Here is a 17,593-nt window from a genome sequence, read left to right as displayed (position 1 = left end):
AGCTCATTTGGCGGCATATGTATAGTCGTCTGGAGGAGATATCAGTCAATCCTGTGACACAGTCTTTACTTTTTAAAACATGAGACATCATCTGCCCACCCGGGTTCTTCCTCACCTTCTACAGATAATTGATTCGGCATTGTGATACACAACCGCCACCGAATGCAAAAAAACTCAGGTAGATACTACTACTGAATCTAAACGTAAAAAAGTCTGCTGGACCTGATGGAATCTCTGGCACAATTTTAAGAAGATATGCAGAGTGGCTCTTGCATTATCTATGTCTAATTTTTGTTGAGTCACTACGATCCTCACGGCTACCGGATGATTGGCGTTGTGCTAAGATTGTCCCGATTCACAAAACAGGAAATAAACACTTAATCACTAAGTACAGACCCATTTCACTGACAAGTACGACATGCAAGTTAATTGAACACATAATATGCAAGGCGATAACTAAACACATAGAAGAAAACAATGTTCTTTATTCACATCAACACGGGTTCCGGGCAAGATTGTCTACGGTAACGCAACTCCTAGAGGTTACTCACGATTTTGCGCTTACTATTAACGATAGACAACAAACTGATGCCATTTTTATAGACCTATCAAAAGCCTTTGACCGTGTGCCCCATCAGAAATTAATAAGTAAGTTGCAGTCAGTTGGAATTAGTCATGCTTTGATTTCCTGGATTTATGGTTACCTTGTCAAACGCAAACAGTATGTTACACTGAACGGTAGTACCTCTGGGATGCTGGATGTGTTTTCCGGAGTGCCACAGGGGTCAGTGCTTGGCCCATTGCTATTTTTGATTTATGTAAATGATTTGCCGGCTTGTGTTGATCCAACTGTGAAAGTGAGACTCTTCGCCGACGATTGCGTCATATATACAACCATAGCTGGACCTGAGAGTCAGATAATTCTTAACAAATCATTGCAAAACCTAAGCCTTTGGTGTAAGAGATGGGGTATGAAAATCAATCACGACAAAACTGCTGTTATCACTATCACTAACAAGAAAAACCCGTTAGACTTCTCATATATGTTAGATAATAAAACTATTAATAAAGTAAATGAAATAAAGTACCTGGGAGTTACAATATCCAGTAACCTTAAGTGGGAGACACATGTCACAAACGTATGCAGTAATGCATTTAAGAAGTTGGGCTTCTCGAGAAGCAAATTAAAAAACTCTACGTCTGCAACTAAACTGTCAGCATACAAGGCACTGGTCAGACCAGTTTTGGAATATGCCAGTATTATCTGGAGTCCGTATCAGGATTACCTTGACAATAAGATGGAAAAAGTTCAAAGGATCGCAGTAAGGTTCATCTATTCTAATTACTCATGGAGGGCTAGCGTTACCGCTATGCTTGCGAACGCAAAGTTAGACACCCTAAAAGATCGAAGAAAAATTGCTAGCCTAAAGTTTTTGTACGCACTGTACCAACAACAAATAAATATAGAACAAGAAAAATACCTCAAGGCCCCCTTTGTGCACTCAAAGCGAACCAACCATAACAAGACGATCAGGCCGTATTCAGCCAAAAACAACACGTTTAAATATTCCTTTTTCCCCCGCGTTATTGATGATTGGAATAAGTTACCAGAAGAAATCGTAAATAGTACATCAGTGCAGTCTTTTGCCGAGACTCTCACTTCTATGCTCTAGCATAACATTCCGCCTATACGTTTTTCTTTTTGTGTTTTTTTTTTTTATCGAATGTCTTATACCGCTGTAGTGCTTCTTGTTTGTACTAATGTCCACTTCTGTATGGGACCTCAATGACCTACAGTATTGATAAATAAATAAATAAATAAATAAGATGTCCATAATAATGTTTGAGTCTTGGTGGAACCTTAGAAAAAAAAAAACTGGATGCGAACTCCCGAGAGTCCTGAAGTATATCATTGCCTGAGGGCCCGGGATTTTTGATGGTAGTCGAATTTTCCGGGCCTTGTGTAATAATAGATACTGAAAATTGCATAATTTGGCATGGAACTACTTCAGGTCATGCAGTTAGTTCACGCCAGATTGTCAGATTTATAACGAACGAAATAATTAAAAGCTCACTAAAACAGCATTAGATGACATATAAAAATACTCTCCCAGACTAGCGTCATGTGTCCATAGTGGAGGCTGGACCTCCTCAGGCAATTTTGTGCTTTCCTGAACCAGGCGCAGCTGCCCCAGGGACATTCGGGCTTAAATCTCTGGAGCGAAAAGACGCGGTTTTCGGTGCCAGGGACGGGAATTTAGAAAAATACAGAAAAATAATTAGTGTAAATATCAAAATGCTCTCCTCGAATATGATACTAGACATACCCAGCTACATTCTAAACGAAAATTCGATATTCTCAGGCGATGTTTGTGGCTTCCTGAGCCGGGCGGAACCGCCAAGAAAAACGTTGGGACATAGTCTCCAGAGCGAAAAGACGCGGGTTTCGGTGCCAGGGATGGGAATTTAGAAAAATACAGAAAACTAATTAGTATAAATATCAAAATGCTCTCCTCGAATATGATACTAGACATACCCAGCTACATTCTAAACGGAAATTCGATATTCTCAGGCGATGTTTGTGGCTTCCTGAGCCGGGCGGAACTGCCAAGAAAAACGTGGGGACCTAGTCTCCAGAGCGAAAAGACGCGGTTTCGGTGGCAGGGACGGGAATTTAGAAAAATACAGAAAAATAATTAGTATAAATATCAAAATGCTCTCCTCGAATATGATACTAGACATACCCAGCTACATTCTAAACGAAAATTCGATATTCTCAGGCGATGTTTGTGGCTTCCTGAGCCGGGCGGAACTGCCAAGAAAAACGTTGGGACTTATCCTCCAGAGCGAAAAGACGCGGGTTTCGGTGCCAGGGATGGGAATTTAGAAAAATAGAGAAAAATAATTAGTATAAATATCAAAATGCTCTCCTCGAATATGATACTAGACATACCCAGCTACATTCTAAACGAAAATTCGATATTCTCAGGCGATGTTTGTGGCTTCCTGAGCCGGGCGGAACTGCCAAGAAAAACGTTGGGACTTAGTCTCCAGAGCGAAAAGACGCGGTTTCGGTGGCAGGGACGGGAATTTAGAAAAATACAGAAAAATAATTAGTATAAATATCAAAATGCTCTCCTCGAATATGATACTAGACATACCCAGCTACATTCTAAACGAAAATTCGATATTCTCAGGCGATGTTTGTGGCTTCCTGAGCCGGGCGGAACTGCCAAGAAAAACGTTGGGACTTAGTCTCCAGAGCGAAAAGACGCGGTTTCGGTGGCAGGGACGGGAATTTAGAAAAATACAGAAAAATAATTAGTATAAATATCAAAATGCTCTCCTCGAATACGATACTAGACATACCCAACTACATTCTAAACGAAAATTCGATATTCTCAGGCGATGTTTGTGGCTTCCTGAGCCGGGCGGAACTGCCAAGAAAAACGTGGGGACTTAGTCTCCAGAGCGAAAAGACGCGGTTTTTGGTGCCAGGGACGGGAATTTAGAAAAATAGAGAAAAATAATTAGTATAAATATCAAAATGCTCTCCTCGAATATGATACTAGACATACCCAGCTACATTCTAAACGAAAATTCGATATTCTCAGGCGATGTTTGTGGCTTCCTGAGCCGGGCGGAACTGCCAAGAAAAACGTGGGGACTTAGTCTCCAGAGCGAAAAGACGCGGTTTCGGTGGCAGGGACGGGAATTTAGAAAAATACAGAAAAATAATTAGTATAAATATCAAAATGCTCTCCTCGAATACGATACTAGACATACCCAACTACATTCTAAACGAAAATTCGATATTCTCAGGCGATGTTTGTGGCTTCCTGAGCCGGGCGGAACTGCCAAGAAAAACGTGGGGACTTAGTCTCCAGAGCGAAAAGACGCGGTTTTTGGTGCCAGGGACGGGAATTTAGAAAAATAGAGAAAAATAATTAGTATAAATATCAAAATGCTCTCCTCGAATATGATACTAGACATACCCAGCTACATTCTAAACGAAAATTCGATATTCTCAGGCGATGTTTGTGGCTTCCTGAGCCGGGCGGAACTGCCAAGAAAAACGTGGGGACTTAGTCTCCAGAGCGAAAAGACGCGGTTTCGGTGGCAGGGACGGGAATTTAGAAAAATACAGAAAAATAATTAGTATAAATATCAAAATGCTCTCCTCGAATACGATACTAGACATACCCAACTACATTCTAAACGAAAATTCGATATTCTCAGGCGATGTTTGTGGCTTCCTGAGCCGGGCGGAACTGCCAAGAAAAACGTGGGGACTTAGTCTCCAGAGCGAAAAGACGCGGTTTTTGGTGCCAGGGACGGGAATTTAGAAAAATAGAGAAAAATAATTAGTATAAATATCAAAATGCTCTCCTCGAATATGATACTAGACATACCCAGCTACATTCTAAACGAAAATTCGATATTCTCAGGCGATGTTTGTGGCTTCCTGAGCCGGGCGGAACTGCCAAGAAAAACGTTGGGACTTAGTCTCCAGAGCGAAAAGACGCGGTTTCGGTGGCAGGGACGGGAATTTAGAAAAATACAGAAAAATAATTAGTATAAATATCAAAATGCTCTCCTCGAATACGATACTAGACATACCCAACTACATTCTAAACGAAAATTCGATATTCTCAGGCGATGTTTGTGGCTTCCTGAGCCGGGCGGAACTGCCAAGAAAAACGTGGGGACTTAGTCTCCAGAGCGAAAAGACGCGGTTTTTGGTGCCAGGGACGGGAATTTAGAAAAATACAGAAAAATAATTAGTTTAAATATCAAAATGCTCTCCTCGAATATGATACTAGACATACCCAGCTACATTCTAAACGAAAATTCGATATTTTCAGGCGATGTTTGTGGCTTCCTAAGCCGGGCGGAACTGCCAAGAAAAACGTGGGGACCTAGTCGCCAGAGCAAAAAGACGCGGTTTTCGCTGCCAGGGACGGGAATTCAGAAAAATACAGAAAAATAATTAGTATAAATATCAAAATGCTCTCCTCTAATATGATACTAGACATACCCAGCTACATTCTAAACGAAAATTCGATATTCTCAGGCGATGTTTGTGGCTTCCTGAGCCGGGCGGAACTGCCAAGAAAAACCTTGGGACTTAGTCTCCAGAGCGAAAAGACGCGGTTTTCGGTGCCAGGGACGGGAATTCAGAAAAATGCAGAAAAATAATTAGTATAAATATCAAAATGCTCTGCTCGAATATGATACTAAACATAGCCAGCTACATTCTAAACGAAAATTCGATATTCTCAGGCGTTTTCTGTGGCTCCCTGAGCCAGGTGGAATAGCCAAAAACGTTCAGACATACTCTCCACAGCGATGAGATGCGCTTTTTTGTGCATGTGATCAGATAAAAAAAAATAATTATTATTATTATCAAAATACCCTCCTGGAATATGATACTAGACATACCGAGATACGTGAAAGATGTAAATTAAATCTCCTTATCAATTTTTGTGGCTTCCTCAGCCGGGGGCAACTGGGCGGAAAAATGATCTGGCATAGTTCCCAGAGCGACAGATGCGATTTTTTTGTGGGAGGGGCGAGATATAAAAAATTGCAGGAAAATAATATTTATGAATATTAAAAATTTTTCGCCGGAGAATGATAGTAGACATGCCCAGCTACATGCCACGTGGAAATTTTACCTCCTCATGCAATTTATTCTATTTTCTTGACCTTATGAAAGAAGCACTGTATCGTCAAAAAGGCGACTAGTAGCCTAACTCGCACTTTTTGCCTACTGCTTTGCCTTTTAACACTCCAGAAGCTTCCTTCAGATTATAAATGCGAACTAGGGTACCTTCATCTCCGCTTTAATCGGGGTGATGACATTTTGTGTAGTACCCGATGCCGACAGCACGTGCTCACAACGAGAATAAAAAGAAATACCTTGAAAAAAAAAGGGTGCCGTAGCACAAGTAAAGCGCGCTCCTACCAAAGAATAAAAAGCACAGCGCCCGTATGAGAAATATTGCACCATTGTTGGTGACATGGTCACGTGACGATAATTTACGGGGGTCACGTGACCATCGTCCGTTGCGCCACATTAACCACGTAACCACTGTGAAAGAGTGGGCCAACGGAAGCCACAAGTTCATGTGACCAAGATCCGTGGGGTCATAAGAACACGGTCCGTGGAGTAACGGGAACATAACGCGCGGGGCCGGGGGGGGGGGGGGGGGGGGGGGGGTTCCTCTCCGCCAGGTCTCCACGCGGGAAATGATATCGCATTTAAGCCTCACAGGTTGTTCAATTGTCCAAGATGACAGCCAACTTTTTGCCGATCACGGGCGAGGGCGGTTCTTCTTGGTGGGCGGCCAACGGACCCCCCCCCCCCCCCCCCCCACCAACCGAAAAGTACAGAGGAAGTACCTAGAGCTCCCAGAAGTGCGTGAGTCAGAAATTGTGTAAAGTCGTCGATTTCTTTACTAGGATTTGGGCATGGTACAGGAACCGAAAATCTCTTATTGGTCCATAATTGCTATCGACATGTATGGCGCTGAAATGAATTCATTTGTCCTCCGAAAAGAAGGATCTTGCTACCATGGTGCAATAATCAGAAATATATATTTCATTCTTTAAAATAGTAAAGATTTGCGAAATATTTTGGGCGTGAGATCTCTGCTGACCCAACCATGTTTTAACGCTATTGCCAGCCCTCGGTTATTAGAGAGCTTTAGACCTAGATAACTCAAAATTGAGCGTGAATTTCAAAATGCTCTCCTGGAATCAATTAAAGCTAAGATTAATAAAGCGATCGCATTTGACCTTAAGCTCCTGTGGCGGCAAGCTTTTCTTCCTGGGAGCTGAATGTCATGGCCTCGTTTTCAATGGGAGTCTATGGGATTCGGTTTGTTGATTCGGGAAGGAAATGTAACGGTCGTGAGGCACTGAAATTCTTCAAATAAGCGGGCTATTAGATCAATATTATGGCCCCCCGAGTGCAATTAATTTTGTGGAGTTTTATCTGAATTACAAAAATAAAACTTTTTTGCCCATTGAGTTAGGCTGGGGCGCTGACGTGACTGCCGAGAGATGGCGTAAGTTGCGAGCGGCGGCCTGTCCCGGATTCTTGGGGTTGAGGTAGACTTTGGGCGGCTGTGCTCAGCCCGTGTGCCAAGCCCGTGCCACGTGCGACGGGGAATTATAGCGAAACGATGCTCAAGAAAAAAAAGTGCAATCTCGAACCCGGAGAGTACCAAAGACAGAGGATGTTTACGAGGCAGAGTCCTCATGAGCTTTCTGCAAATAAAATTCTGGCTTCTAGACGCGAAAAAAAAAATGCCCGATTTATTTTTTTATGTTTTTGTGTGTGTGTGCTTTCTTTGAAGTATAGCTTCGGGTGGGAATGTTTTTAGAGGGAGTACGGGTTCTTTTCTTTCGGTCACCTTGCGCCGTCCGGGTCGCCAGGTCCGGATGGGGTGACGGAATTTGTTGTGGGAAGATGGGCAGGTCTTGCCGGAGGCGGAGTTGCTTCCCTTGGCCGTCAACGACTAATTCCGTTGAACTTGGGAGTTACTTTTCAAGAAAGAATTTAATACATCTGTAGCAAATGAAGATACAAAGATAAACAATACTGCGAAATGACAACTTCCCCTGTACGGGTTACGAAGGAGCTGGTCGGGTGTTAGCTTAGCCAAGCTCGGGAGTTGACTGGCTCGTGGGATTAGGTCCTGATCACGGGGACAGAAGTCCCTCGGAGTCCCACCACCTGACTCGATTACGGAGCGACAGCTCTCGAGCCCCAGCACAAACTAAAACTCACTTGCTGAGTTTCCCATCAAAGTCACTCGTTAGTCCGTCCCTTTTTAGTGGACCGGCGAATCCTCGATGCGTCGTGAGACAGGCGTTTCGCACTGCCAACCAATCGGCTCACTTTCTCGCCACGTGGCAATTGCTCATATTCCCGGGTGGGAACCCACGGTCTGCGTACATCTCACGGTGAAAGGTTGGACTAGTTTGGATGCAAGCAAAACCATTTATCGCGAGGCGAAGCGGACAACCGACCCCAGTGTGGATAGCGCCGACAACGTGAGCCATCCCGTAATTCATTCTGCCAGACGCGGTCTGACGTTGCCGTTCTGCCGCGATCTCGCACACGCGGGCGAGAAAGACTAAAACAATGTAAACGCGCTGTGTAAACAGCGCCGGCCAGAGCCACTGTGTTCTTCCGGCCCAGAACGCACGCTCCGATTCTCTCGGCAGACAACGCGCGTTCCGAACCTCGCGTCGTAAAGTACGCTTGTCTCTCGAGGTCGCCCGCCACGGGAAGTGTTCACACCAACGCTTTCCCCCAGCCAAATCTCCCTGGAGCTAGCGGCCCACCCGCGGAGCCCTCTTCGATCCCTAAGAGAGTGTACAGATGTGTTTTATTTTTATTTGTTTATCGTTAAAACTAGAGCGGGAATTCGAAGTGCAGTAAGTCACGGCATCGTTTTCCGTACCCCGCATGCATAAATAGAACGATTGAGATAGAAGGAAAAGAGACAAGCAGAGCTAATGATCGACAGGTTTTAGAGTCGTATCGTTGTTGAAGTTTGCAAAGTGACTTGAAATGTCTTTATTTATGCTTATGTGTCTGGTATTCAGTGGCCACGTATTTCATTGGAAGTTTGTCCGTGTCATCTGAATGGTTTTGCGGGTCTTTCATTTTTTACTACGACAGAAAACTGTGCGGGTGCGTACACTTCCGAAACATGCTCTAAAGATTCACATTGCATGATCAAATTGTGTGTATTATGATAGTGTTTGATGTTTGTGTGTGTGTTTCCTGTTTTTTTTTTGCATTGTGATCTACCAACAAGACGGCGTGTTGCTCTTAATCATCCTCAATAAATCACCGTGTACATAAGCATAATTATACACATAAACATAAACCTCAACATACTGTGTGACTGTTTCGAAGGAACTACATACCTTCCGGCGAGCATGTTTTGGTCAGATTACTAAAACATATATAGTATCATTTAATGCTATGAAATCAGCTGGCTATTTTTTTAAATGGCGAATCATTCTGGCAGTATTCCGCCCCATAAACTATCCTTATGCTAAGCTGTGTCATACAGCGTGCCCTTAGTCTGCACTTTAAGCATGTTGGCCCTGAATGGACGCTTTATAAAGGCGATTATTACCCAGTGGAATACGATTGCAAAGCTTGTGTTGTTAACGTGAAGCACGCAGTAGTGTTTCAACGACTACACCTGGTGCAATACCCAACAACATTCATGCAGACAGGGCAAGAGTGTAAGCCCAGGACTCTGGATTCAGTAAAGCAAATGTTCACTCATGCAGTCCGAGCTTTTTTTTAATCATATTTAGTGCTCAAGATATTCAAACCGAGCTAAATGAAAGAAAAGTACTGTAGTAGGCAAGTCATGGGCCAGACAGAAGAAGGAAAAAAAAAGGACTGATGTTAATTTTTTAGTGTTCATATTCAAGGTTTTTCTAGATTGAAAATAATAGGCATGGACTGCGAAACGAAGCCAATGACGTGGGTGTTCTTAATCTTGTAATAACTTGATGGGTTTTCGTGGTTACAAACAGCCCTCTCGCTAGATTTTAATTGTCTCGGGAAGCATGAACTTCAGAACGAAACTAATGACGTGGGTGTGCGTAATCGTCTAATAACTTGGTGGGTTTCTGGTGGTTACAAACACCTCACTCGCTAGATTTTAAATGCCTCGGTATGCGGCGAATTCATCTGGAGCTGTTTTTGCCAGAAAGGCGTGTCTTCTAGAGTGAATTGGCATGACATAGTAACCAACAGGACAAGAAGCCCAGGACGTCTCTCTCCGAGGCAGTGCCCCCACCACGCGCTCGTTCGCTTCCGTCGTGCTTTGAGTGCGCGTGCCCGCTCGAAGTTGACAAAGACGCCGCGGTGCTATCGAAGGTGAGAAGCTCGCGCTGGAGTAGGGTCAACTGGGATTCCTCACTGAAGTTTTGGTTCCGTCAATGATACTGAGTACGTCAGAACGCAAAGCTCTGATTGGAAGGATAGTGGGTAGACGGAAAGGTAATCCGACTTTGTTCCTCCTCACTGTTCGAAGGCGTTCGAACGCGAGACGCGGCGCCAGGAGCAGAAGACGTCCTTGTTCGCTCCATTAAAAGGAGAGAGTTGGCAAGAGCAAAGGCAGCTTCGTTTTGCGTTTACCCACTAATCCTTCCAATCAGAGCTCAGCGCTGCGATAATCCTTCGCGTTTTCATCTCCTCCTCTCCCGCAGTTTCTTTCCGTATATTTTTCTTCTCATCTGCAGTTTCTCGATAGACAAATTAAGTACCCTACCCTCGTGCTGTACTTTTGAACTGGAATTGTTGCTCAGACATAGAGACATAAAAAATTTACACGTTGTCCACGCCTCCGTGCGTTACATTGTAATGTAACTGCTTCTCTACTTGAATGTACTGAAAGGGACGTTCGATCTGCGAGTGGCGTCAGAAGAGCGCCTGTTGCGCCGCGCTCAAATCGAACCTGCCTCCGGGAGAAGCTTGACGGCTCTTCTCCGCATATTCGCTCCATGAATTTCAGCCTTTAGTAACCTGATTTTAGATCTACGCTGCCGAGAGCGGGCTCAACAGACCCGTGCTCAATCGTGCTTTATAGTGACGGCACAAGCTCTCACTAACAAAACGTAGCTCTAGAATACGGTCTATTAAAAGTCTCTAAAAGGAACCTTTTTGAAGCCGCACGCTTGAGTTTCACTTTGCTAGTGTGAGCTCGTGCCGTTACTTCGAAACATGGATTGAGGACGCGCCCGCTGGGTCCGCTTCAGGAATCGTACAATCTACAAAAATTATCTATGGAGTTCGAACAACGTGACACGCAAGCAGCGACGGAATTTCTTTGAACTCTTTCTAAACGCTGACATTTCTAGAAGTCGAGAACTTAGCGAAACCGAGTTGGATTACAGCCAACGTTAAGAATGAAGACTGGTTCAGATATCAAAGTCTTCTCACCTTAAGGAAGGTTTACGCAGCACTGTTTTCTACGTTACGAAGCTCACGTATGCTCACGTCAAGACACGGCCGAAAGTTACATGTACATCCGTGCTTCCTATTCTGCGTGCCTTGGTTCTCATGTAACTGGTCAACGTTTCGAACGAAGCACGGGTGTGCCGGTGACATTCCGGTCGCACCTTGAGGTAAACGTATGTAAGCCTCGTAACACAAAAAAAAGTGCGATTTGAACTGAAGTCAGTGAATCCTGGGAAATTAGCGCCAATGCCTTCCCTGCCTACTAGCCGGACACAGATTCTAACCTGCAGACTACAAAACCCCTCAAGGTGATGTGTTGACCGATCTCAGTTGCCATGGCAATCGCCACTTCAGTCCATTCAAATCTTCGAAGTTTCAAAAGGGTCATCCTGAACCAGTCGCGCCAAGATCGCAATCGAGCATCATAGCACTGAAAACGCTCCTCGCGAATGTGTACGCCTGTGGCATTCGGCATGCAAAAAATTTATCGATCACGCTTTTTTCACAGATCTATCACAATGGCATCCTTGTTATTGCGTATGCAACGGCATTGTTTTTCTTGCGTATTATAAGACTGGAAAGTTCTTTCTAATGCCGCCATGCATCGACGCCGAATCTGGTGGCGGTGCGAAAATGTGCGCTTGTTTTTCCGGCATTTGAACGAAAAATCTCGGTATCAGCGACGTGCGCGACCAAGATCGTTTCTTTTATTCGAAGTTTGCGATTTGCCGAAATAATCGGTTTCTGTATTATTATAATGAATGGCCAATCGCCGGTTCACAGCGAAGCAAATCCTTCCAATCACGGCGAGACAGGTGTCAATCCCGCCAATCGCGGCGATGCAAATCCTGGTCCTGACGCGGGGAAAGGAAATCGTAAGAGGGCCCCACCGAACCACCCCGGCGCGAATACAAGAAACGTCTGTAGAAAGCTACCGGGAGCGGACAAAAGAATATTGTTTTCTTTTATTCTTCTGTGGCCTCATATTGAATTATATATGTAAAGATACCTGTGTGCAGTGAATTTACAAAGGCCCTCAAAGAATACAAGAGATCAACGAGAAGCTGCTCTTTTATAATGCAATTAAATGCAAAGGTGCAAGCGAGCTGGACAAGAATGACGAAAATAATCCCTGGAGAAGGGGAACAAGAGGGACAAAGGACGAACACAAATCTCCAAACACAGCTAGGTGACTGGTGCGCGACCGAAAGAGCGCCTGTTGCGCGCTTTCGGTCGCGGAAAGCTGCTATTTCCGTAGACCAAAAAATGGCGTTTACACGGGGAGCTGGGAGCTACTATCCCACGATCCAGTTACTTTAGTTTGAGCTAGCATGTAAATTTATGAGTTGACTTGATAGTAACCGCGGTTAACTAAACGACTTTGATCGTTCGTTTTATTATACAACGTACTTTTTACATATCATAAGTTTTGGTGAAAAAAATACAAGAAAACAAGTTTTTGAGTGGAACTGCGATATATTTATAGTTGTTTTACAATAATCTAAAAGGCAGAGCGGTTTAATATGGCTCTATTAAGCCCACAAAGTATTGCAAAAAACTATACCCAAAAACAAAAACAAATATATGGCGCGACGAGAGTAAGTAATTTAAAAAAAACATGCTGTTACAAACGAGACACGAAGAAAACTTCTGAAGTGTATCTAACATCGGCCAATCGAAGATTTCTACAGAACAACCACAGGCCGTATTAAACCCTGGTATCAAAGTGCACCATAGAATTGAATGTGATTCACCGTTCTGAACTCGAAATTCAGACCTACATTCAAAAGTCAAGGATTTCTATCGACCGGATTGTCACGTTGACTTTTTAGAAGACGTATCTTGAGCACTCGATCTAAAGCAGATGAGGCAGGTAAAAGAATGAAAAATAAAGTGTCTCAGTCTTTCTCCGAGTATTTAGCATGGCATACTTAATCAAATTCAGAATAATTGGTATAAGGAAAACAATTGAAAACTTACTTATAAAGGCCAGCGTGTGAAAGAAATGCAATTAGAAAAATATTCGGGTTATACCTAGCCAAGGGAGTGGGCCCGAAAATAATGGATTTTCTTAATATTAACTTGTGTTTCTTTTATATTTGTTTTATTCTTTTTCTTGTCGTCGGAAAGAGTAGACAAATAAAAAAGATTGCCAAGACCGGACGACGGCGACGATGAGCTTTCAGGCGGCCATTACCTTATTTTGGAGCTCCCAAGTTGCGCAATTACGTGGGTAATAAAACAAACAACGTATGCCGTCGAAAGCGAGAACACGGCTTTTATTTACGACTTCCTTGCAGTCACTCTCTCTACGAGAGGGAACCGCAGGGGGAAAGTTCGGGTGTCCTTACGCTGTGTTTGGCGCGCTTTGATAGCGTGGTTCGCTGAATATACGACATCATCAGGGAAGTTATCGAATCTTTTGTGATAAAAACCTCCGGAGTCAATGTCTCTTCCCCCTCGCTAGCCCTCTGCGATAGAGATAGATTATCTGAGCCAAGAGCTGTCCGGGGTGATTAGACGACCTCGGTGAGCGGCCCGACCCCAACGGTCCACGCACCCAGCCGCTTCTGCCACCCGCCCTTCGTTCCTCTTACTTCCCCCCTCTGCCTCTGGCCTTTCCCCCTTTCCCTAACTCTGCTCAGAGGAACGTGCGTTCGCACTCCATGAAATAAACTTTGTTGTGAGTTGAAAGAATGTACTCGTCTGTGTTTCGTCCTCTCTCTGTTTTATACTTTCTGTTATCTATTACAGTCTTTCTTGACGCCTACACCAAAATTGGCTTAAGCCAATTGTGCACATTCCAAAACTGCGGCCTCTGGAACGAGCGTTTCCGAATCTCTGCATTTTTGATGAATTTAGACAATTTGTCTACTATTCATCTGACAACCTAAGCGTTTACAGCGCCATCTAGTAAGTGGTGAAGCAAATATACATGTAAATAGACAACATGGCAGCGCGCGGGACGGCACCGCCAGGTAAGGCAATTCTAACAATTTTTGCTGACTTTCCTTCTTGTCCCGAGGATATAAAAAAATATGAAAGCTATTTGTAATGCTTTATCCTGTGTATGATCGAAATAATTTCGCCTAAGCGCAAACAGCACCTTGCCAACAGCGCGATTAGTGCATGGTAAAAATTGTGTACAAAGCGTCACAATGGAAGCAAAAAATGACCGCGTGCCAAATGCGCTGCCTAATGTTCCGTATTATGACTTTTTCATTCTTTCTGGAAGTGCCTTGCACATCTTTTTATAAAGCAAAGCCCCATGCTGCGACGAAAGAGTCGGCCGACCGATTACTAGAAAAGATTGCTTCCGGGAACACATCCGCCGTCGGTGAAAGCGATGACGAAGATGACGTTGCTCAAGAAATAATCGATGAGAGCATAACCTCTTTATGCGAAAACGAAGAAAATGCGCACCAGACTCCACTATTGCAAGACAGAGGTCCAGAGCAAAATGTTGTGAAGAACTTTCAGTGGAAAAAGAGAAGGTTCGACCCCCCACCTAATATCGACTTCAGCGGCCACGGCGACTGCCTACCTGAGCCGGACGAAACGTGTACGCCGCACACGTATTTTTCAAGGTACGTGCCAGAATCCATTTTCAAGTGCATGGCTGAACAGACGAATCTTTACAGCGTCCAAGAAACCCACAATAATGTGAACACGACAGCTGAAGAAATAAGGAAGCTTTTTGGTATCCATATTCTGATGGGTGTCACTGCTCTGCCTCGCGTCAGGCTCTACTGGGACCCCATCATGAATGTTCACTTGATCAGCGAGACCATGTCTGAGAAAAGATTCTTCAAGTTCCGCAACACTTTGCATATTGCTGCTGAAGCTCCTGGAGAACAAAATGGCGATCGCCTGTGGAAAGTGCGCCCTTTCTTGGATCAGATAAGGCAGCGGTGCTTGGAGCTTGCCATTGAACAAGAATCGTCAATTGATGAACAGATGATTCCTTTCAAAGGTCAACATTCCATCAAACAGTATGTCAAAGGCAAGCCGACCCCTTGGGGGATCAAAGTATTTGCTCTCTGCGGTAGGAGCGACCTGCTTTACGACTTTGGGGTTTATCAGGGGGAAAACACAATTCCCGCTGAGCTGAAGAATGACTACGGCCTTTGTTCTGGTGTTGTAGTACACCTGTCTAAAATTTTTAAATGGCGGTAATTATCAACTCTACTTTGATAATTATTTTACGTCAGTGCCGCTCCTCCGAAAACTGCGAAACGAAAAGATACTCGCCGCAATACAGTGCGGAGTAACAGGCTGGGCAAGTGTCCCCTTGAAACAGCTAAAGTAATGAAAAAGAAAACGCGAGGATACTCCACTGAGTATGTCACAAGTGACGATATTGTTGCGGTGTCGTGGAAGGACAACAGCAGCGTATGTGTGGCTTCTAACTTCATTGGAATCGGAAACCAACAGCAGGTAAAAAGATGGGACAAGGCCAAGCGTGAACACATCTTTGTAGAGCAGCCGGAAGTAATTACGAAGTACAACCGGAATATGGGAGGCGTCGACAAGATGGACTTCCTGCTTAGCCTGTACCGGATCAAAATCAAATCAATGAAGTGGACGCTAAGAACACTCTTTCATTTTGTTGACATTGCTGTATGCAATGCGTGGCTAGAGTACATACAGGATCACCCGGACATGCGGAGGTGAAGGCTACTGGACCTCATGCATTCCCGCCTGCAGAATGCGGAGGCCCTCATCACGTCTGTGCCAAGCAAGAGAAAGCGTGGGAGGCCATCACAAGAATTTGAAGATGCTCCCATGGATCCTCCGCACAAGAAGGCAGCGCGCATCCAGCGGCCATGCTCGGATAGCCGTTACGATGGCTTGGATCACTGGCCAGAAGCTCGAGATCAAGCAGTCCCATCAAGGTGCAAGTATGAAAGATGCAGAGGAACGTCCCGAATATTCTGTAAGAAGTGCCGCGTCCCGCTTTGTCTGACGAAGGACCGCAACTGCTTTTACAGATTTCATGTTTGAAAGCCCCCTTGTTTCATCCCAGGTAGCACACTTGATTGGTTTAGCTGGGGCCAGGGTTTGCACTCAGTTGTGATAGCTTGGCCACGACTGCCCAGCCATTTACGTCTGTATGCCAGCGTGGCGTTTCACAGTCTTTCCTTGCTCCAGAAAGCCACGTAACTGCCATGGAACGTCTTCCCTGGTTGACCAATCGATTTCCTTGGTCATTGGTGGCCAGTGTAAACAGGCCGCTGCCAGTATTTGATGTACCCTGGCTGTCTATTGACTTTCCTCGGTCAGAAATGGCCAGGGTAGCAATGCCTCTCCCAAGCTTTGGGGTTCGATGGTGGTTCGCAGGAATTCCCTGGTCCGCTCAACACAAGCAACAGCCAATATTCGGGCATGTTGCCAGATCGAAGATAGGGTGAGCCAAGGAATGTCAGGGAATTGCCGCTATGCAATGTTCCGTGGCTCAAGCTCGTATTTTATCGGACCCAGAATGCCCGCTGAAAGCCACTGTTACTCTATGGTTCGTTTAACTTGTTCCATTTTTTTATTTTTAATTCGTATGAGCGTTCTCTTAAAAGGATACTACAACGAAATTTCGGCGCTCATGTTTTGGTCTATATGTGTTCAAAAAAGCACCATCAAATCGAACATACCAATATCGTGTTAAAATGTCACGAAAAGGAATTTTAAAACGAATTAAATGGTTAGCAAAGAGCACCTGGTGGATGTCGCTAACGCCTCGCTTGTAATGCCCGTCTAGCAACCTTGGCCGCTAGTGACGGAGGTTGTCTCGCCTCCGGCCACGACGAGAGAAGAGGGGCAGGAGGAACTCCCTTCTTCCCGAGAATGCCTTTTGTGTGTCACAGAAGTCACTATTATCCCCCTACAAGATTATAGAAGATTAACCCGTCACTCAAAATGTGTACAAAAGCAGCCGCTTCGGTGGCTGGAACGACTAGGCCATCCTCTCGACGTCAGCCTCGCCGTAGCTTTGCTCGTCTTGAGACGACCTACGTCACGACTGCGTTGGATGTCACGTGGTCTCCGCTGGGCCTTCTCCGAGCGCTTGCCAGAGTGCGCCGTTTATAACGAAAAATATAGCCACCAGGCTCAAAATACAAACGTGCGATTGTCATTTACGGATATTGTGGATCATATTGAACCTATTTTTGAACACGACGGGAATATTTCAAATTTCGTTGAAGTATTCCTTTAACATATTTTTGGTGGTTTGTGGCACGAGCCCTCGCACTAGAAAGCGACGTTTGAGTGCAAGAAGTCTGTTTTAGCTAGATACATAAAAAAGGACACGTTTTCCCTATTGAAAAAGAAAAAAAAATCCTATTTGAAAACAGTTTGGATACGAACGGCCTGTTCGTATCCAAACTGTTTTCAAATAGGATTTTTTTTTCTTTTTCAATAGGGAAAACGTGTCCTTTTTTATGTATCTAGCTAAAACAGACTTCCTTTTTTATGTATCTAGCTAAAACAGACACCCGAAATGAACTGGTTGTAGTGGAATTGTACCGGACAAATTCGAAATCAAACTGTCGAAATTGGTCGAACTCGAACTTTATAATTTTCCCGCTTTTTACC

General features: G+C 44.4%; 1 protein-coding gene across 1 annotated transcript; it reads left to right on the top strand.

Annotated features, from left to right (window-relative positions):
• The first annotated feature begins 14,134 nt into the window (after window positions 1-14,134).
• On the top strand, window positions 14,135-15,181 carry LOC120843517 (piggyBac transposable element-derived protein 3-like). The gene has a single exon (XM_040214911.1). The coding sequence runs from the start codon at window positions 14,135-14,137 to the stop codon at window positions 15,179-15,181; it is 1,047 nt and encodes a 348-aa protein (XP_040070845.1).
• The last annotated feature ends 2,412 nt before the right edge of the window (window positions 15,182-17,593 follow it).

This window comes from Ixodes scapularis, unplaced genomic scaffold (assembly GCF_016920785.2).
Source record: "Ixodes scapularis isolate PalLabHiFi unplaced genomic scaffold, ASM1692078v2 PGA_scaffold5__190_contigs__length_132052651, whole genome shotgun sequence".
Classification (NCBI taxonomy): Eukaryota; Metazoa; Arthropoda; class Arachnida; order Ixodida; family Ixodidae; genus Ixodes; species Ixodes scapularis.
The sequence above is the reverse complement of the archived record's forward strand: the minus strand, read 5'-3'. Positions and strand labels throughout refer to the sequence as shown.